We start from the raw sequence: 22,177 nt of genomic DNA, 5'->3' as shown, positions 1-22,177 counted from the left end.
TCTGCTAGTGAAATCTGTTATAATTTGGTAGTAAACTCGATCTAATTGCATTTGCGATAATATGATAGCTGGAATTGTGTGGGTTTTTTTGTTCTTATGGCGAAATGTGTTTCCCCTTCACTGATATGAAAAACAAATACAGTTTCAGAATCTTCTCTTCATTTCTATCGTGTTGCGTTTAGTTGGGGGTGATTACATGTTCGACTGCCATTTATTGTAAACACAAAGGCAAATTATGCATAAGCGAATTTGGTTCGTGCTATATAAGATATCGTTCCCCTATTTATAAAACGTGTAAGATCGAATTTGTGTAGTGTAAACATGTGTTATACGAGGACTGACTGTACTATAGGTTTTGTTACCTTTCGTGTTTGGGATTTTCATAGGTCTAGGATCTGCATGCCCTGTGAGTGAGAAGCACATAAATAAATAAATGAAGTGAACAGACTTCATTTTAAGAGAAGTCTTCGTATAGACTGTGAACCAGTGAGGTTCTGAAAGCTCTCCCCAAGGCTATCCAGAAAACACTATTTTGAGCAGTATTCAGCCTTATCATTTCTTGGCAGAATCAAAAACTGGAATGCCACAAGTGAAGCAGGATCTGATTAAAGAACAATATCACTGCAAGAGGGTGTATCAGTAAATACTGAATATCATGGCAGAGATGGCCCAATATTTTATACAGCTTGGTATCAATTTGACAAACAGTGATATTCCAAAATGTGACACTAGCAAAAAAGGTTTGATATACACAAAGAAGTGTTGCAGACACTTGTAGGTATGTTCATAATTGTATTAGTAATAGCCATTATGGCACAGTAAGAATCTGTAACTATTCACCGAAGTTTTATGACACACTCCTCAGCAGTATAATTTTGGTCGGGTAGAGGAGAATTTAGATCATTATTATAGAAAGTTTAAAAGCTGCCTTCTTTGCAAAACTTTAATTCTTTCTTTGAAACAACTTTCGGCAATCCTGGTTTCTTAAGAGTGAAATAACTTTCCTTAGTTATTTAATGTTCACAACTCCAAAGAGATTCAATTTACCAAATGTTCAGACCTATATTCAGTTCAGTATAGGACAATTTGCTGAGTGACAATTTTCTATATGAGACAATTCAGTGTATGGCAGTTTACTGTATATATCACCATTCTATGCATGGCTAATTTGGTAAAAGACAATTTAGAATGTTCTTAAATTCAGCAAATAAGATGATTCTGTGTAAAAATTGAGTATTTAGTGTGTGAAAGCAAGACTAACAATCCTAACTCTTAATGTGCCATGCTGTGAATGGAATTCAGTGATTCCAGTATGATTCTTCATAATTTGATAGAGTGAACTACCCACCTTTGTTTTTTTAATTAATGTTCATTCTACTTTTTTATTTATTTATTTATTTATTTTTTAGGGAGAGAAAATAAAAATGTACCACAAACATATTAAAGATTGGGAAACAAGAAGAAACTTGTTCACACCTTACTTTCATTTTTGTAGGGTGCATTTTTAGGAAATACAAATGATAGTAAGTTTATCCACAGACCAAAAATAAAGATCATTAATGGATACAGACTGATAGTTTTTGAGTCATCAAAAAATATCTTCCAGCTTACCAACCCTTATTAGCATTAGCAGAGACACATGATGCAAGAAAGCAAGCTTATACAGCATCAGCCAAAAAAAAAAAAAAAAAAAACCATTCCCATTTCACTGATCCATTCATTCCAAATGTTTGTCTATTTCTGCCTTGAATTTCTTTTAAGCTCTCAACTTCCAAAACAATGGATGGAAGTTTCTTCCAGCAATCAACTACCCACTGGCTAAAGGCAAACATCAGTTTCCACACATCAGTTCTACAACTGTCTTTTCTCAATTTGAATTTATGCCCTCTCAGGTTTGTAATTTGAGCAAGAGGAAGAATCCCATCAGCACTGAGCCTGCTCAATCCATTCAAGGCCTTATACACTCAATCAGATTGCCTCGCAGGTGCCTAGTCTCCAGAAGCTGCAATTTGCAGAATTTAAGCCTTTCTTCATAAGAGCACCCCTTTGTTCCCTTCACCAGTCTTGTTATCCTTCTCTGTACTCATTCTAACAACTCTGCATCCTTCCTAAAATTAGGCTTCCAGACCTGTAAACAGCAGTCAAGGTGTGGCCTGACCATTGCCTTATACAAGAGGATAATCACCTTCTTATCCCAGCTCCACAAATTCCAGTATATCATTAACTCTGGCTGCCTGTCTGCACTACTCAGACAATTTCATATCTGACTGCACAATTACCCCAAGGTCTCTTTCATTCTCCACTATTCTGAGTGTAACACCACATAGTTGGTATATTTCTCTTGTATATTCCTTACTGCCATCCATATGCAGTACTTTGCATTTGCCAATGTTAAAATTCACTTGCCACTTCTCAGCCTATCTGCTCAACTTTTCCAGATCCTGTTGCAGTAGGATACTGTCATTACTGTTATTAACAATCCTACCAACCTTTATATCATCTGCAAACTTTTACATTAAGCTTGATATACCTTCATCAATATCATTGATAAATATACAAAACAAAAATGGGCCCAATAACGAACCCTGAGGAACACCACTAATTACATTAGTCCATGTAGAGCAGTACCCATTGATTACAATTTCTCTGTCTTCTCCCACTCAACCATCCTTTTATCCATTTTAGCAACTTTCCATTAATTCCACACTGCTCCAATTTGCACAGTAGTGTTTCATGTGCAACAGTATCAAAAGCTTTCCTGAAATCCAAGTATATGATATCAAAATTATATTTTGCATCCAGCTCCTTTGTGACCACATCATAGTATCGAATCAAATTGGTTAGACAAGACTTCCCCTTGACAAACCCATGCTGTGTCTGAATTATTACTGCTGTCTTGTCTACATGATCCTGCAATACTTCTTTAACCAGTGACTCCATTATTTTCCCTGGAACAGAAGTCAAACTAACAGGGCTGTAATTACTCATGTCACCCTTTGATCCCCCTTTGTGAACTGGAGATACATTTGCACATCTCCAATCCGTGGGGACTTCCCCTGAGTCCAAGAATGCTCGCATAATTATGGCTAAGGGTTTGCTTACTTCCTTTGGTGCCTCCTTTAATATAACTGGATAGATCCCATCCCCAGGTGCCTTTCTTATGTTTAACTTCAACAATATCTCCTCCACTTTGCTCTCATTTATTACAAAATCATTTAACTCTCTGTTAGAGTTTGATAAACATCTGGCCCTCTCCTTGTGAATAACTCCTCATGAATGTAGATGCAAAATACCCACTTAGTTCAGCAGCTATCTAAAAATAATCATCTACAGTCGAACCATTGATATCAAGAGGACCAATCTGATTCATCCCCTTCCTTTTAGAGTTTATATAAGTAGAGAAGTCTTTGCTGTTTTTTGTTACATCCTTTACCAAAGATTTTTCATAATCTTCCTTCGCTTGCATAACCTCCTTTGTGACTTGATTACAGACTAGCCTGTATCTACCATAGGCTTCTGTGTAGCCTGACAATTTATGCGCATCCCATGCATTTTTCTTCTCTGCCACGAGTCTCATTAGTTCATCTGACATCCATTTGGGCCAGAACCTAGAGCAGTATTTCTTAGTTGGAATAAAAAGCCTAGTAGCGTCCAAATTCACTTCCTTGAATGCTCAGACCATCATAGTCACCTCTCTGAAAGCAAAAACCCTTCCCTTTACTCCTGATGGTAGTTACATCTATAAGTAAATCCCACATCAGTACACTGTGATCACTGCTATCTAGTGGTTCCTTTATCTGTAAATTCTTAATGCATAGATAATCATTGCTGATAATCAGATCAAGAGTGTTACTCCCTCTTGCTGCCTGTCTAACATTCTGCTATAGAAAACATCCAATAAATTCACAAAAGCCTTGCTAGTGTCCAAGTGACCAAGCCCACAAGTTCCAGTCTATATCTGGGAAGTTAAAATCCCCCATTATAAGACAAACTGATTTACTGGCCCACTCTATTTCTCTGTATAATTGTTCATTGTACTCATCAGAGTCATTAGGCCTATAACAAACTCCTACACTCATTTTTGCTTTCTCCGTGCTTATGTGACATCAAACTGAGTCAACATTGCACTGTCCATCTATGTCAACTGGATGCACTTCCTTAGATTTTATGTGTTCCTTAACTAACAGCATAACCCCCTCCTCCCTTCCTATCCTGTCTGTACACATTGTATTCCCCGAATTCCAATTCTGCATCCCTTATATCTGAGTGGCACCATGTTTCTGATATCCCAACAATATCTGCCTTGGATGTCTTAACTAGCACTTCAACTTCATCAAATTTATTTACTATACTCCTAGTACTGGTGTACATGCAAGTATACATGCACCTGTTCTTCCTCTTAGTTACTCTAACACAGCCTATGTATTTACTTGTTTCATGACCCCCAGAATTCCCCAGAAGCTGGCTTTCTGGGCTGCTGCTCATTCCAATAGAAGCAGTGCAAGAATCATTTCCACCTCTGCCTGTGGGTATCGTTAATTCTATAGCAGAATGTTAGACAGGCAGCAAGAGGGAGTAACACTCTTGATCTGATTATCAGTAATGATTATCTATGCATTAAGAATTTACAGATAAAGGAACCACTAGATAGCAGTGATCACAGTGTAGTACTGATGTGGGATTTACTTATAGATGTAACTACCATCAGGAGTAAAGGGAAGGGTTTTTGCTTTCATAGAGGTGACTATGATGGTCTGAGCATTCAAGGAAGTGATTTTGGACGCTACTAGGCTTTTTATTCCAACTAAGAAATACTGCTCTAGGTTCAGACCCAAATGGATGTCAGATGAACTAATGAGACGATAGAATCAGCAAATATTCTTGCACCCATCGATTATCCAATTCATGCTACTAAAAAGCGCCGTCTTTAACCGCAAAAAAAGAAATCCTCAATTATTTTCCTTTTTTTTAGTTTGTGTCAATAAGTTTCGTCTAAAATTCCAACTCTCAACTAATCCTAGACTAGCATGGGCTTCAACTCGGTAGATATTTATAAAAAATTTATAAATAATATTTGGAGTTAAGCTGTTACAATATGGATGGATACTAATGCTGAGGTAATCTGGCTAATCTGCCCATGAGCAGTATTGGTTGAATACTTTTACACAAAACAAATATATAAAAGATATATATATATTCTTTTCTTCCTTTATTTTCTGAATTTCTACATCCCTTCTTTTGGTTTACTCAAACCTTTCACTTCATTGGCTTTCTTAATTTCTGGTTTCTATGTGATGTACCAAACTGTCATATAACAAATTGTCTTTTGTCCAATTGATGGGGTTCGCATGGTGGATTTCCCACTGCCAGCTAACATATCCCACCCCCGGAGTAGGATGGGCAGTTTGACCTTCCTACTGGATTCAACACTTACATGTACCTGATGACGATCACCAATGGAGATGCAGCTCTGCTGCTGACATTTGGCGATCTGAACTGGGTACTCAAACCTGGTTCTCTTTAAATATTATCATAATTAGCTTGTACCCAACCTAATTATGATAATATCTAAATAGTAGAAACCCCAGCAAAAATGGCAATGAGTTGAACAGATAATTCATGACATTTATAGTCAAAAGCAAATCCAATCACTGGGAAATGTTAAGATACAAAAATTGTATCTTAACATATATATAAATATATACATATATTAACATATATATACCTTCTATATATAAAAATACCAGAGGCAATCGTAAAAGATTAAGACAAATTAAATTAAAAATATAAAACATTACTGTATTGCACTCCTGATAGTTTTTTCAACATAACTCCTCTAGTTCAATACACTTGTCCCATCACTCTGCCAATTTTCTATACAGTGGATCTAGGTGGAAGCCATTCCCCCCCCCCATTAAGCTTTTGTAAAAGTTCTATGTTTCTGTTGGTGTTTTGTTCAGCAGGACATAGAATTTCACACTTGCTTGCAATATGTTCATCATTTTCCTTGTAGGTATGTTATCCTTGTTTAAGTTTGATGCTGGTTTCCAGAAATTATTGCAAATCTGCAAGTATAAAAAAAATATTTATTAATGATGAACATCTGATAAATTTGAATGTATAGAGTTTCAGTAACATTCATTCTACATTTTGTGTAGTAAAATTAGTCCTAATCTTTTCTGATCACCCTTATTACCGTAATTTATTGGCTGATGTAGTGATTATAATCACTTTTCCAGATACACAAACATACAGCTCAGTTTTCTAAAATGGGAATCTTAAGAGCTGTGAAAACTAAGCATGTAATACAAAACTGAATGCTGAATTAATTACATCAAGCTAAAAACTTCTCCATATTATTCATATAACTTAAAAAAAGTTAAAAAGTTGAAAGATTAGAAAAAAGCCAAAATATCCATAAGAAAGGGCTTCAGAATATTAAGCCAAAGCTTTATAAATGCTTAACTAAATGCATAAACTACCCTATGTGATTATATGAATTCAAGCTATATATAAACTGCAGTTCAGTATATTGAATTAAAAAAAAAAAAAAAAAAAAACTCAGAATTATTCCAAAAATGAACCTGCTAAAGTTCCAAAATGTACAGCCATCAAACTCTTCTGAGTGATGTGACAGAACTGAATGAATTTATTGAAATACAAGTAAACTTAAAAGGAACACCATATTTTCCATGAAAGTCAACAAAATGAGTCTTGATACTGCTTCAAGCAAAGAAATTAAAAATGCAATATTATCAATTTAAAGTTTGATGTCTAATGACATTTAATAGTAGTTGTTTGTACTCACCAAGAGCAAGGCTAAGATCTCTGCGAAGAACAAATCCTACCAAATATTGAGATTCCTTAGACACAACAACAGGAAATCCATTATGATCTGTAGTCTTTAGTGCTATATCTGTATAATAAATATAGAGAACATAATTACTAATATTATTAATAAAAAAATTATTATCAATTCATAAAATGTTGAATTCACAGAATGACAATACAAAATTCCTATATGTTTATTGGTTACCTAAATTCCATAATTCACCTACAGGTAACAAGTTTTCATAACTTGATGTAGTAATAGCTTATACAAAAACCCCTGAGTAGCCTAAACTTAAATTTATAACAGAAGCCCTATGACTCCAATACAAATTATAACTAACAACAGTAAAATAATGGACCAAAAATCAATTTAAAAAAAAAAAAAAAAATCAATATTCTTATTATTATTGTAAAATACATTAAACCATAACTGTCAAGGGCAGCATAATCTTTTAATTTTTTGATACACTGCAAAGTATCTTTTTTACTACAATGGGGTTTATTTTCAGGGCACTACATACTATATCTCTCATTTATTGTCCCTGGTAAAAAAAAAAAAAAAAAAATTTTTTTCTCACACTGATGAAAGATTACACCAGCAGATTTGTCCCAATAAATGGCCCCACTCTTTATTTCACATGTTGCAGATCCTTTTTAAGTTAAAAATTTGTTCTAAAAATTTTAGGCATTAAGCTAACGTTTTGAACACCACTTTGTGTTCCTCATATTCAGGGTTAGAATATAAAAGGAGAAATGAAATAATAAACATCTATAAATATATGGATCTAATATTTTACAAACTTACAGTTGGAATGAAAAGTCAAGTAAATGAGACCTACAGATTGTATAAGGTATTTATTAGCTTGGCTCACATAACTGGCTTGTCATTGCATCTCAAAGTTTCTAAAATATAACTTTATATATTTCTATATGATTACTATATTTTTTCCCTTTATTTCTTTTATACTCAAAAGAAGAAAGCTGAGACTCTCCAAAATGTCAGCTAACCTCGTCCCTCTTTTCAATTTAACTTACTTATAATCATTGACAACAGACATTTCCTGCAGCAGCATGTTCGAGAGGCAACCAGAGAGGGTAATACTCTTGATCTGGTTATCCGTAATGATCATTCGTGTATTAAGAATTTGCAAATAAAGGAACCACTAGGTGGCAGTGATCGCAGTGTACTGATGTGGGATTTACTTAAAGATATAATTACCATCAGGGGTAAAGGAAAGGGTTTTTGCTTCCGTAAAGGTGAGTACAGTGGTTTCAGACAGTTTTTAAATTCTGTACAGTGGGATCAACTGACGATGTTACCAACAGTAAATTCCAAGTGGGAAGCATTCAAGGAATTAATCGTGGATGCTACTAAAAGTTTCATACCTATTAAGAATTATTGATCAAAGTTTAGGCCTAAATGGTTATCAAATGATTGTTTGTTTGTTTGTTTGTTTCGGAATTTATTGGGCGCATCGGCAACTATGGCCATAGTGCGCCAGTTATCAAATGAACTAATGAGACTCGTGACAGAGAAGAAAAATGCACAGGATGCATATAAATTATCAAGCGACTCAGAAGCCTATGGCAGATATAAACTAGTCTGTAATCAGGTCACAAAAGAGGTTAGGCAGGCGAAGGCAGATTACAAGAAATCTTTGGCAAAAGATGCTAAGAAAAAAATAGCAAGGATTTCTTTACTTCTTTAAACTCTAAAAGGAAGGGGATGAATCTGATTGGTCCACTTGATATCGATGGTTCGACTGTTGAAGATCCTGCTCAGATAGCAAACAAACTGAATGAGTATTTTGCATCTACATTCACACATGAGTTATTAAGGTTTCAAAATGCCACAAGGTTATCAAATTGTAGCAGGGTGCTTAATGATTTTGTAATAACTGAGAGCAAAGTGGAGCAGAAATTGTTGAAGTTAAACATAAGAAAGGCACCTGGGGTGGATGGGATCTATCCAGTTGTATTAAAGGAGGCGGCAAAGCAACTAAGCAAACCCTTAGCCATAATTATAAGAGCAACCTTGGACTCAGGGGAGGTCCCCACGGACTGGAGATGTGCAATTGTATCCCCAATTCACAAAGGGGGATCAAAGGGTGACACAAGTAATTACAGACCAGTTAGTTTAACTTCTGTTCCAGGTAAAATAATGCAGTCAATGGTTAAAGATGCATTGCAGGATCATCTAGACAAGACTGCAGCAATAATTCAGACACAGCATGGGTTTGTTAAGGGAAAGTCTTATCTGACAAATTTGATAGGGTATTATGATGTGGTTACAAAGGAACTGGATGCAAAAAATAATTTTGATATATTTGGATTTCAGGAAGGCTTTTGACACAGTTGCGCACGGAAGACTATTGTACAAATTGGAGCAGAATGGTATTAAGGGTAAGTTGCTACAATGGATAAAAGGATGGTTGAGTGGGAGAAGACAGAGGGTGGTAATTAATGCATGCTGTTCTTCGTGGACTAATGTTATTAGTGGAGTCCCACAGGGTTTGGTGTTGGGTCCTCTGTTGTTTTGTATATTTATCAATGATATTGATGAAGGTATATCAGGCTTAGTGTCGACATTTGCAGATGATACAAAGGTTGGCAGGGTTGTTAATGACAGTAATGGCAGTGTGCTACTGCAACAGAATCTGGATAATTTGTGCAGATGAGCCAAGAAGTGGCAACTGAAGTTTAACCTTGACAAATGCAAAGTACTGCATATGGGTAGAAGTAACCCCAGAGAAACGTACCAACTGTGCGGTACTACACTGAAGGTGGCAGAAAATGAAAAAGACCTGGGGGTAATTGTGCAGTCAGATATGAAGTTTTCTGAGCAATGCAGACAGGCTGCCAGGGTAGGTCATGGGGTTTTGTCAATGATATATAGCAATTTTGCTAGCAGGGAGAAGGAGGTGATTGTCCCTCTGTATAAGGCAATGGTCAGGCCATGCCTTAAGTACTGTGTACAGGTCTGGAGGCCTCATTTTAGGAAGGATGTAGATTTACTTGAGTGTGTACAGAGAAGGGCAACAAGATTGGTGAGGGGAATGAAGGGATCCTCTTACCAAGAGAGGCTTAAGTTCTGCAAATTGCAGTGGCTGGACACTAGGCACTTGCGCAGTGATCTGATTGAGGTGTATAAGGCCTTGAATGGATTGAGCATGCTGAATTCTGATGGGATCCTTCCACTTGTTCAGATTACGAACCTAAGGGGTCATAAATTCAAATTAAGAAAAGACAGATGTAGAATAGATGTGCGGAAATTTGCCTTTAGGAAGCGGGTGGTTAATTGCTGGAACATACTTCCATCCGTCGTTGTGGAAGTTGATAAGTTAAATAAATTTAAGGAGGAACTGGACAGGCATTTGGAGGGAATGGTGTGATTTTTTTTTTTTTTTTTTTTGGCTGATGCTGCATAAGCTCATAACACTGGCTTTCTTGCATCACATGCCACTACTACTACTACTACTACTACATCCCCCTCCCCCTTTTCAATTTAACTTACTTTTATCATTAACATTAACTTACTCATAACACTAGCCAACAAAAAATATTTTTTGCCATACCTCCGCAATAAAAATATGATTCTGGAGGAAATAAACATGTTGATTCTGAATATAACCAAGAGAAGTCTACCATGAGAAGTACATCAAAAGATGTACCAACCAACATTTAATGTCAAAATAAAGGGATATATATATATATATGTGTGTGTGTGTGTGTGTGTGTGTGTAATTCAAGTTTGTAAGAAAGAAACATGTGGCAGAGAAGAAAAATGCATGGAATGCACATAAATGGTCAGGAGACACAGAAGCCTATGGTAGATACAAGCTAGTCTGTAATCAAGTCACAAAGGACGTTAGGCAAGCAAAGGCAAATTATGAAAAATTTTTGGCAATGGATGCAAAGTACCTTTTTTTACTACAATGGGATTTATTTTCAGTTATTTGCAATTATAATGCAAAGAAAAACAGCAAAGAGTTCTTTACTTGTGTAAACTCTAGAAGGAAGGGGATAAATCAGATTGGTCCACTTGAAATCGATGGTTCAACTGTTGATGATCCTGCTCAGGTAGCTAACAAACTAATTGAGTATTTTGCATCTACATTCACACATGAGCAGTTATTCAGGGAGGGGAACGCCAAAGGTGAATTAAACTCTGAGAGCGAGCTAGATGATTTTATAATAACTGAGAGCAAAATGAAGGAGAAATTGTTAAGAAAGTCACCATGGGGTGTATGGGATCTATGCAGTTATATTAAAGGAGGCAGCAAAGGAAGTATGCAAACCATTAGCCATAATTATAAGAGCTTCCCTGGACCCAGGGGAGATACCCATGGCTGGAGACATCCAAATGTGACCCCAATTCACGAAGTAGGATCAAAGGACGACACAAATAATTACAGACCTGTTAGTTTAACTTCTGTTCCAGGGTAATTAATGGAGGCACTGGTTAAAGAAGCATTGCAGGATCATCTAGACTAGATTTCAGTTATAGATCGGACACAGCATGGGTTTGTTAAGGGGAAGTCTTGTCTGACCAATTTTATTGGATACTATGATGTGGTCACAAAGGAACTGGATGCAAAAAATAACTTTCATATCATATATTTTGATCTTAGAAAGGCTTTTGATACTGTTGCACATGGAAGACTGCTGCACAAATTGGAGCAGTGTGGCATTGGAGACAAACTGCTGCTATGGATAAAGGGATGGTTGAGTGGGAGAAGACAGAGAGTGGTAATCTTGACATTGCTCTTCATAGACTAATGTTATTAGTTGAGTCCCCCAGGGTTCAGTGTTGGGTCCATTGTTGTTTTCTGTATTCATTAATAATATTGATGATGGTACATCAGGCTTAATGTCCAAGTTTTTGCAGATGATATGAAAGTCGGCAGGGTTGTTAATGACACTAATGACAGTACGCTGCTGCAACAGGATCTAGAAAAGTTGAGAGGATGGGCTGAGAGGTGGCAATTGAAGTTTATCATTGACAGATGTAAAGTACTGCATATGGGAAGCAGTAACCCAAGAGTAACATATCAACTGTGTGGTACTACACTGACAGTGGAAGAGAATGAAAAGGACCTGGGGGTAATTGTGCAGTCAGATATAAAGTTGAGTTTATAAGCAGTGCAGACGATCTACAAGAGTAACTCATGGTATCTTGTCAATGATATACAGGAATTTTTCTAGCAGGGATATGGAGGTGATTATCCCCTTGTATAAGGGAATGGTTAGGCCACACCTTGACTACTGTATACGGGTCTGGAGGCCTCATTTTAAGAAGGATGTAGAGCTGCTGGAACTACAGAGAAGGGCAACAAGAATAATGAATGGAACAAAGGGTTGCTCTTACAAAAAAAATTCTTAAGGTTTGCAAATTAGTGTCTGGAGACTAGGCACCTAAGAGGTGATCTGATTGAGGTGCATAAAGCCTTGAATGGTTTGAGCATTCGAGGGATTCTTCCTCTTGCTTGGAATTATCGCCTGAGAGGGCATAAATTCAAATTGAGGAAAGACAGGTTGCAGGAAAGATGTGCAGAAGTTTGCCTTCAGCCAGAATCGACTGCTAAAATTAAGAGAATTAGCAGGTGGTTGAATGCTGGATCAAACTTCCATTTGTTGTAGAAGTTGATAGCTTAAATAGATTCAAGGCAGAACTATACAAACATTTGGAGCAAGTGGTTAAGTGAAATGAGAAGAGGGGTGTTTTTTTTTTTTTTTTTTTTGGCTGATGCTATATAAGTTTGCTTTCTTGCATCATGTGCCTTTACTAATGCTAAGTGTAAAAAATATTATACATTGTATTATATGTTTGGAGGATAGATTTACAACCTGAGTACATGTCACGATCAGTTAATACTTGGAAATCTTTGGCACAGCCTACAAAAATCCTCACCAAAAGCGCAAAGTGTGCTCTCTTCAAATTGCATATTGTTGCATTGGAATTTGAACCTATGAACCATAGGCCAGAATCGACTGCTAAAATTAAGAGAATTAGCTTATATCTGTTAAAATAAATCAGTAAGTCATACATTACTGGCTAGATTAGGCGAATTTGGCATATTTCGCTAAAGCGTAACTCCCTCTATATTTAATAACTGTGACATGATGTTAACTCTCATGGTGATTTTTGAAATCTACACATAAAAATTGGTTAAAACAGCATTAAATTCTTGGAGGTAAAAATCGTGTTGGCTAGTGTAATCATTGACAGTAAAAATTCTAATGTTACCAAATGCAGTTGTGTGTGCTCACTTATTATTATCTGAATACTTGCGTAATATTCCTTTAAACAGCTATTAAATTTAACATTATTATGATCCCTTTGCTCACATACTCTTAAAATAAGTTAGTCATGAACAGTATACCTATTGGATGCACTAAGTACCATATGCTATATAAGTTACCGTAAATTGATTTTACAGTAATTGTAAAATTGATTTTACAGTGGCACTCCTAATAGTGCCACTGACTGAAGTTGAAACCATTTATGATTTGTTTACTCTTGGTTTATTTGCACTTAGACAATGTGGCCCTTAAGGGAAAATTATTAACATGGTTAAATGAATTGCTAAGTGGCAGGAGACAAAGAGTGATTATAAATGACCACCACTCTTCATGAACTAATATGATTTAAGTGGTGTTCTAACAAAGGACTGTTTTTGGGCCCCTTACTGTTTTTAATATTTATTAATGATACTGGTGAAGGTATTTCAAGTTGGGTGTCAAGTTTACTGATGAGACAAAGGTAGGCACAGTGATTAATGACAGTAACCAGGGTAAGATACTTAAAGAGAATCTAAATAAACTCAGCAGATGAGCTGTAAAATGGCAAATGAAGTTCAATAATGATACATGTAAAGTACTGTATTTCAGTAGCAGTAGTCCCAAAATAACATACCATCTAGGTGACAGAAAACTGAATGTAGCTGACTATTTGAGGAGGAAAAAAAAAAAAAAAAAAAAAAATGTAGGGAGTAATTTTACAAGCTGACATGAAATTCTCTGAGCAAAACAAACAAGCTGCTAGAACAGCCTGTTGGGTTCTGTAAATGATATACAGGAACTTTGCCAACAGAAATAAAGAGGTGATTATCAACTTGTACAAGGAATTATGGTTAGACTGCATTTGGAATACTGCATATAAATTTGGAAACCTCATTTTAGGAAAGACAGATTTGTTGGAAAGAGTGCAGAAAAATGCAAAAGGATATTCTCGCAAAGAGTGAGAATATGTAAATTGCAGTCTCTAGAAACTAGGCAATCTGTGTGGTGACCTAAATGAAGTGTAAATAAGTCTTTAAAAGGGGTAATTAAACTAAATGCTGATGGCATCTTTATCCTTTCAGAGATGAAACAAAAAGGGGGGGGGGATAAATTTAAATTGGAAAAGGACAGCTGTAGAATAGATGCACAGAAATTTACATTCAGCCATAGAGTACAATTGTTAGAATAGATTTCCACCTAATGCTTAGTAGTTTGAATATATTTAATTAAAGCTTGAACAAATTACTAGTGCTATATAAGTTTTGCTTCCTAGCATCATGTTACGAATACTAATACTAAATAAATCCCACAAAAATACACTATGATCAGTGCCACTTAGTGGTACCCTTCCCTTAAGATTCTTAATGCAAGAAACACCACTGGTAATAATAAAATCAAGTGTAATTCTTTCTCCTGTTATCTCACTAACATGCTGATAAAGAAAAATCATCATCCAGTGATTCCCAAAATGTTCTGCTACTGGGCAAACAACTAACCCACAAGTCTAATCAATATCTGGAATGTCTAAATCTCCCATGATAAGACGTTCTGATTTTTTACTGGTCCACTCTATTTGTCTATACAATTGTTGTTAATTATACTCATTACAGACGTTTAGCCTATAACATGCTCCTACCCTCATATTTTCTTTTCCCAGTGTTTACACACCAGACTGGCTCAACATTACACTGGAATCTTGTATCAACTGGAGTATTCTTTTAGAATCTCTTTGCTTCTTAAACAAAAGAATAATCCCCCTCTACCCATTCCTGCCTGTCCTTTCTGTATTTCATTCCTGTCAATGACCGAAGGACTTTAGCCAACAGGTGAAGGGACAGTATTTCCCTATGAGTTATTAGTTAAAGTTATTCCATGTTTTTCAGCCTGCACATCATGCAAATTGGTCCTCAAATACACATTTCAACAGACAAATACGGATAAGAACAATAAGCTCCTGTATTATTAAAATAATAATAATTTGAATTTTTTCAAATTCAGATTATTATAATTACAAATTCTATATAACTTATGTCAGAGTGGTGCCATGTTTCCGATATTGCTATAATGTAGACATTTGATAACCGAACTGATACTTCAAATTCATCAAATTTATTTACTGTGCTCCTATTTAGGGTGTTTAGGGTGTGCTCTTATTTAGGGTGTGCTTATTGTTATTCCCCTGCTTTCCAACAGTTATTGTTATTCCCCCATACTGTCCAGGCTACTTCATATCCAAGTAGAATCACTGCAAGAATCAATTTTGCCTCCGTTTATGGCTGCCTTTAAACATTTAGTCAGTGTTTCCATCCCCACTCCCAAAGCTGTTTTCTGACACAGCATCATCAAATTTTGTTACACCCCTTCTACTTACTCATATGTCATCCCTGTAAAACAATCTCCCTTGTTGACAAGTTGAGGTCATGCTGAGAAAAATTCTTTTCCTTGAGCTTCGAACAATTTCTCCAGGCGAAACTGATTAACAAGCCTCTGATCACACGCTGCAATTCTCTCTCTATATCATACCATACTGGACGAAATTCTAGACACTTCAAATTTAGCACTAACTTGTTTTGTTGGTTTTTTTTTTTTTTTTTTTTTTTTAGGAGCATTAGCAACTAAGGCCATATTGCTCCGGGATATGCGGTGGTCATTCCTTGACCTTTCCGCAACCTCCGTATTTGGTGGTGACGGGCTCGAACCCCGGTCTAATCAAGAAGCGTGTGCTGCACACTGCTGCTCCTTCCCACCTGGCTACGGAGGCGCCTACACTAACTTGTGGCTTTTTCTCAACTCATATCTGTGAAGTAAACTCTCAGCTTGCTTATGTTTAATTAATAGCCATACAATGTTAAAATATTAGATATATCCAACTAGGAACTTTCAGCAACCCTACCCACTGCACTGAAATCTCAGTTTACCAAACTAACCTAAAATTATTAAAAGAAAATTATTCAAATATGATAGAGGAGATACTTTCTCTGCAACCTAAATTTATTAATTAACCACCTAATTAATAAATTAGGTGGTTAATTAATAACACAGTTTAGAAATACAGAATACAAATTAAACAAAGCAATACTATAAAAAAACATGTAACACGTTACTTATAAGCATTTAATTTACTTCCGAAAACATTATCTATAGACTTGTATTCAGATGGTACGTTATACGCTATTATTTCTCAGCAATGCTGGATTATTAAGCTGTAGATAGCTGTTACCAATTCATATTTAATTAATAACATAATAATCAATTTACTTCATTAAAGCAGTAGTAGTATTATTTTTAATTATCATTTTATTCATATTTTTTAATATTAATCTTATTAGCATTAATTTTGAATTTATGTTTAATAACTATAAAGATAGCAGTGAAATATCACCATATATTTATCTGTGAAAAAAAAGAACTATGAAAGTAGTATAAATGGCATCAATTTAATTGTATCTCATATTGTGACTACTCCTTCACAAGTTACCATGTACTGCACAACTTTGAATAAGTAACGCTTCACCAATAGAGAAGACTATTGTTACTTATTCTCGGGGGATGCCACCACCCTGACAGCATTGTTTCAAGGCTAGTTGGCCTATTATCGGTGGGTGGGTAGGTACCTGGTGTTACAATCATATCAACCCAGTTGTGAAGTATAATTCCACAATATGTGAGATGCCGATTGGCATACATAGTAGTAGCCCATCTCTGCTCCCACCTCTGGTGGGAGCAGAGATGGGCAAAAGTTGCGGCCAATAGCTTTGGCAAGAGACCAGAATGCTCGGATACCATTAGGGCAAGAAGCAAGTTTTCTACTCTTAGCTTGTTCAAACTCTAGTTTGGACTGATTAATAACTGCTTTACAATTGTTGCGAGCTTTGGTGTAGGCAGAAAATGAAACTGAAGAATTAGAAACAAGCCAATTACGATATACAACGTTCTTCTCTTGGACAGCCTTAGCACATTTATTGGAAAACCAAGGTTTAGATAAAGGACGAGATTTTAAAGTGGAGTGTGGGATAAAGGATTCCATTCCTGCAAGAATAATTTCACTGACATGATCTGAGCAAACGTTGACATCAGAAGTTTTGAAACAGTAATCAGACCAGTAATCGGCAGCTAAACCGAGAAGTCCGACAAAGAATGACAGCAGAAAGAGAAGCATACTGGAACCAAGTGGCAGATGATCTTGAAGTGGCGGCATCCAAGAACGAGTACCGCACTCTCTACCGCACCCTCAGATGTCTGAGTGGAAAGACCAAATTGATTAGAGACAACATCAAGAATGCTGATGGGACCTTCGTGCGATCACCATCCGAACGCCTGCAACGGTGGAGTGAATTCTTCAAAGCTTTGTATAATCACGACCCACCTCAGGGACCACCCGCAACAGCACTCTCGATCGGCCCCCTGAGGTCTCCATGGTCGATGTTGAGCCTACAGTAGAAGAAGTGAAAGCATCCATACAATCCCTGAAGAATGGCAGGGCACCAGGAGTGGACCAAGTCACCACAGAAGCGATCAAGCCGGGGGAGATGTACTGCTTCGCCGACTACACTCGCTCCTCAAAACCATCTGGTGCGCTGAACAAATTCCGCTAACATGGAAGAAAGCCATTATCGTACCGATCCACAAGAAAGGTGATAACCGGGACTGCAAGAACTACCGTGGCATCAGCCTCCTTTCCATCATTGGAAAGGTCTTTATGAAGATCATCCAGTCAAGACTGCAAAAACATCGCGAGCAAACCAGTCGAGAAGAACAGGCAGGATTTAGACCCGGGCGAGGATGCTGTGATCAAATCTTTGCCATTCGTCAGCTGATGGAGGAGAGGATCCGGTGTGGACAGCGAACCGTCATTGTTTTCATTGACTTTAAGTCTGCTTTTGATTGTGTCCACCGGCCTGCCTTATGGAAACTACTAGAGGTTGAACATGTACCTCGAAAAGTCATCACACTCCTCCAAACTGCATACAACGGTTTAACCAGCCAGGTGCGCATCCAGAACGATTTATCTGAGGAATTTACCATCCAAACTGGAGTCCGCCAAGGGGATGTAGCCTCCCCGTTGCTTTTCAACATCGTGGTCGACGCCATTATGAGGCAAGCATTCAGAAACAGACAGGGCATACAATATGACAAGGATCACTATGTGACTGACCTGATGTTTGCTGATGATAGTGCTATCCTTGCCAGTAACGACGCTGAAGCCACGGACATCCTCTACGACATTGCCCGCATTGCCCGGCCATACGGTTTGAAGATCAATGCTGGTAAGACAAAGGCCCTGACAACAGATGGGTCGCAAGCCACCATCTATCTCGAAGGCGTCCAGATCGAGCAAGTGCAGGACTTTAAATACCTTGGGTCGCTGGTCCAGGAGAAGAAAGTTGCATCCGCCATGGAAATCCACAGCAGAATTGGACAGGCGGCCACTGCGTTCGCCTCGCTCAAATGGTGTCTGTGGAAGATGACCAACATTTCCACAAAGACTAAAATCCGACTCTTCCGGACTTTGATTCTGCCCATTCTTCTTTACGGATCGGAAACATGGATTTGTCTCAAGTTAGATTTGAACAAACTTGAGGTATTCCAAATGCGATGCCTGCGGCAGATCTTGGGCATCTCTCTTCGCGACCGCATCACTAATGATACCATCCGCGCCAGATGCCAACAGCAACCAACCATTGCCGACCAAATCCAGAAGCAAAGGCTTAGATGGTTTGGCCACGTATGTAGAATGGGCACGAACAGAATACCATCCAGACTCCTTTGGAGACAACGACCCACCCAATGGAGCATCCAACGGACCGCGCCTAGGAAAACGTGGGCCAAGCAAGTGGAAAATGACTTGAAGAGCCGACGTCTCGACCTTAACCAGGCCAGGACTGACGCCATTGATCGTAAGGTATGGAAGAACATCACAGAGCAAGTCCGAACCCCTGCGGCACCTACAGCAGCATACTGGTTGCGTGCCCAACCGCCTCCCCCAGCTGCCAGCTAAGGACCAAAGAAGAAGAAGAAGAAGAAGAATCAGACCAAGGGAAAGAAGAAAAGAAGTCTCGCAGGTCATCCCAATTTGCATTCTTGTAATGCCAAACAATACGAGTTTGGGAATAGGCATGAGATAAAGGTTCCATTGGAGAAGAGACAATCACCAAGTTGTGATCTGAAGTTCCTAAAGGACCTCTCACTTCAACCTTGTACTTAGAAGGGTTGTTTGTGAGAAAAAGATCAAGTGTATTGGCTGTATGATTAGGATTGTTCGGTATTCTTGTAGGTAAATGAACAATCTATGCTAGGCCATTAGTAATTGCAAAAGCCTCAGCATCTAGACCTGCTGGGTCGGTGTGACTAGAAAACGGAAGCCAGCTGGAGTTGTGAACGTTAAAATCACCAAGGAAAATTACCTCACTGTTAGGAAAGTTCGACTGGAGAAAGTCAAGTTGCAAAGAGAGGAAGTCAAAGAGCTCCAAATGATTAGTGGAGTTGGGAGAAAGGTAGAGCCAACAGATGAATTTTACACAATGAGGTAGAGAGATTTTAAGCCAGAGAAGATTAAAGAGAGGGGATTCCAAATTGCCAAGTCTCTGACAGGGAATATCAGAACGGACATATGCACAAGTACCAACTTTGAGGCGAAAGGAATCATACAGCAAATAATTTGGACATCTGAGATGAGCAGTAGTTGAATCAACTGATAACTGAGATTCAGTCAGAAAAAGTACATGGGGTTTGGAAGACTGCAAGTGGAAATGGACATCGTTGAGATTAGAATTGAGACCACGTATATTTGTGAAATGAATTAGGAAGTCCTTGGGAGGTTTAGATCTTTTCGCAGATAAGCTTGCTCTATTATTTTGACAATTCATGGTGTATTCAATAGTAAGAAAAAGTGGGTGGGACATGCTGTATGAAGTAATGAAATTTTTGGATATGGCGTACATGTGGTAAGAATATACCCAGATCCTTGACATAACGTGGCCTCAACAATGCTCCCCGCATACACACTACTCGGACTCCCTCCAGTCACTATCTGGCAGAGTAGAGGTAGCAAGATTATACACTAGCTGATCCGGAAGCTTCCTAGAGAGTTACCAATAGGTTCAGTCCGGTGCACTAACTAGCGGCCGGCCTGCGAACACTGTTTTAGAGCTGTACCCTCGAAATGTAAGGAATATTGGATCTCGCCACGACATTCATCATAACCTCAAAAATCATCAATCATACTGCATGATGGAAGAGATAGGGAAGGGTTGGCCGGTACTTAGCTCTAGAGACTAAACATGGGTTCCACCACTTCAAGCCTCCAATAAGCAAAGGGGTGGTATTTCACCGGTTGATGTGAGTCATCTACCACCTAGTACTGCCTGGTAACATAGAGGGGCGGCGTTCCTCCATGTGGTGTGGGCGCCGCACCTCGACCCCTGCTTACGTTGGTTCACAACTGGGTGGTCACCCACCATGTACTTGTGCATGAAGGTTATACCCAGGATTACTAACAGTCCCACCATCGTGAAGGTGCAAGCAGAGGGTTTGGCTGTCATAGACCGTCTGGACTTCGCCGAAATTGGGTCCACTTTGACTTGAGTGTCACCCGAATATCAGTTCCATCAGCGTTTTAGACTCCCAGGTAGCAAGAACAGCTTGTCTGGCATATCTGAGAGAATGTCTGTGACAACCTCAAGGACCAGATGGTCCAAACCAGATGGTTCTGTTGTCACTTCAGCCAAGGATAAAGCTGACCTGCTAGCATCCCATTTTTCTTCAAGCACATGTATTAATGATCTTGGTAAAACACCTCCCACCATTCCTAACACGCTCCATTCAATGCCTCCTGTGGTCTTCCGTCAAAAGGATATCAGAAGGATTTTGATGAATCTTGATGCTAAGAAAGCTCCAGGTCCTGATGGTATTTCTCCACTTGTTCTCAAAACCTGTGCTCCTGAACTTACTCCTATTCTTTGCCGCCTTTTTGCACTTTCTTATTCCAAAGGTGTTTTTCCTTCTGCTTGGAAATTTGCTCATATCCAGCCAGTTCCTAAAAGGGTGACAGATCCCTCCCATCCAATTATCGTCCCATTGCAATTACTTCTACTCTTTCTAAAGTAATGGAGAAATCAATTAACCGCCAACTCTTAAACTACCTAGAAACCTTCCGTCTGATCAACGATCGCCAGTATGGATTCCGTCAGTGTCGATCCACTGGTGATATTCTGGCTTATGTTACCCATTTATGGACTAATTCAATGGAAAGGTTCGGTGAAACACAAGTAGTTGCTCTTGACATCTCAAAGGCTTTTGATCGTGTTTGGCATAAAGGTCTTCTAAACAAGCTTCCATCTTATGGTTTGCCAACTGTTTTTAGTAATTGGTTATCCAGTTTTCTCTCTGATCGCTCACTGAGGGTGATGGTAGATGGCTCTCTGTCTTCTAACTTCTCCACTAATGCCGGTGTCCCCCAAGGTTAAGTTCTTTCCCCCACTCTTTTCCTCTTGTATATCAATGACCTTCTTCCATTGACTGGAAATCCTATCCATAGTTTTGCCGATGATAGCACATTGCATTCAACTTTCCATTTTGAGAAACCTTGTCCAGCTCAATCAGCTTCAAGTTCTCGAAAATCTGCTGCCAATTCCTTAAATGCCGATCTTCAGGTAATTCTCCAGTGGGGCAAAGACAACTTAGTTGATTTCAACCCTTCTAAAACTCAATCTTGTCTTATATCTCGCAAAAAGGATTCTTCTGCTCCTATGCTTATCTTTAGTGACACTCCGATTTCTAGGCAAAATGATATATCTCTTTTAGGGATTACCCTGACTTCTAATCTCTCTTGGCACAAGCACATTACAAATATTGCTTCCTCTGCATCTGAAAAACTTGGTTTTCTCTTTCGCTCTCGGCGTTACTTTTCTCCCAAACAGCTGCTCACTCTGTATAAACTGCAAATCCACCCTGCCATGGAATATTGTTCCCACATCTGGGGTGGTGCCCCCAAAACCTCTCTCAGGCTTCTTGATTCCATTCAGAAGAGGGCAGTTAGGTTAATTAATGATTCATCTCTAACAGA

General features: G+C 38.2%; 1 protein-coding gene across 6 annotated transcripts in view; it reads right to left on the bottom strand.

Annotated features, from left to right (window-relative positions):
* Positions 1-22,177, bottom strand: part of ClC-c (chloride channel protein 3) — a 378,652-nt gene that overhangs the window by 19,248 nt on the left and 337,227 nt on the right. For all 6 annotated transcript variants that reach the window (XM_090383982.1, XM_090383981.1, XM_090383980.1 and 3 more), the window contains one exon: positions 6,809-6,916. In XM_090383982.1, the coding sequence (XP_090240108.1) occupies positions 6,809-6,916 (108 nt within the window). The remainder of the gene's footprint in view (positions 1-6,808; positions 6,917-22,177) is intronic.

The sequence above is a fragment of the Mastigoproctus giganteus genome, chromosome 10, assembly GCF_048544385.1.
Source record: "Mastigoproctus giganteus isolate SK-2022 chromosome 10, ASM4854438v1, whole genome shotgun sequence".
Taxonomy (NCBI): Eukaryota; Metazoa; Arthropoda; class Arachnida; order Uropygi; family Thelyphonidae; genus Mastigoproctus; species Mastigoproctus giganteus.
The sequence above is the reverse complement of the archived record's forward strand: the minus strand, read 5'-3'. Positions and strand labels throughout refer to the sequence as shown.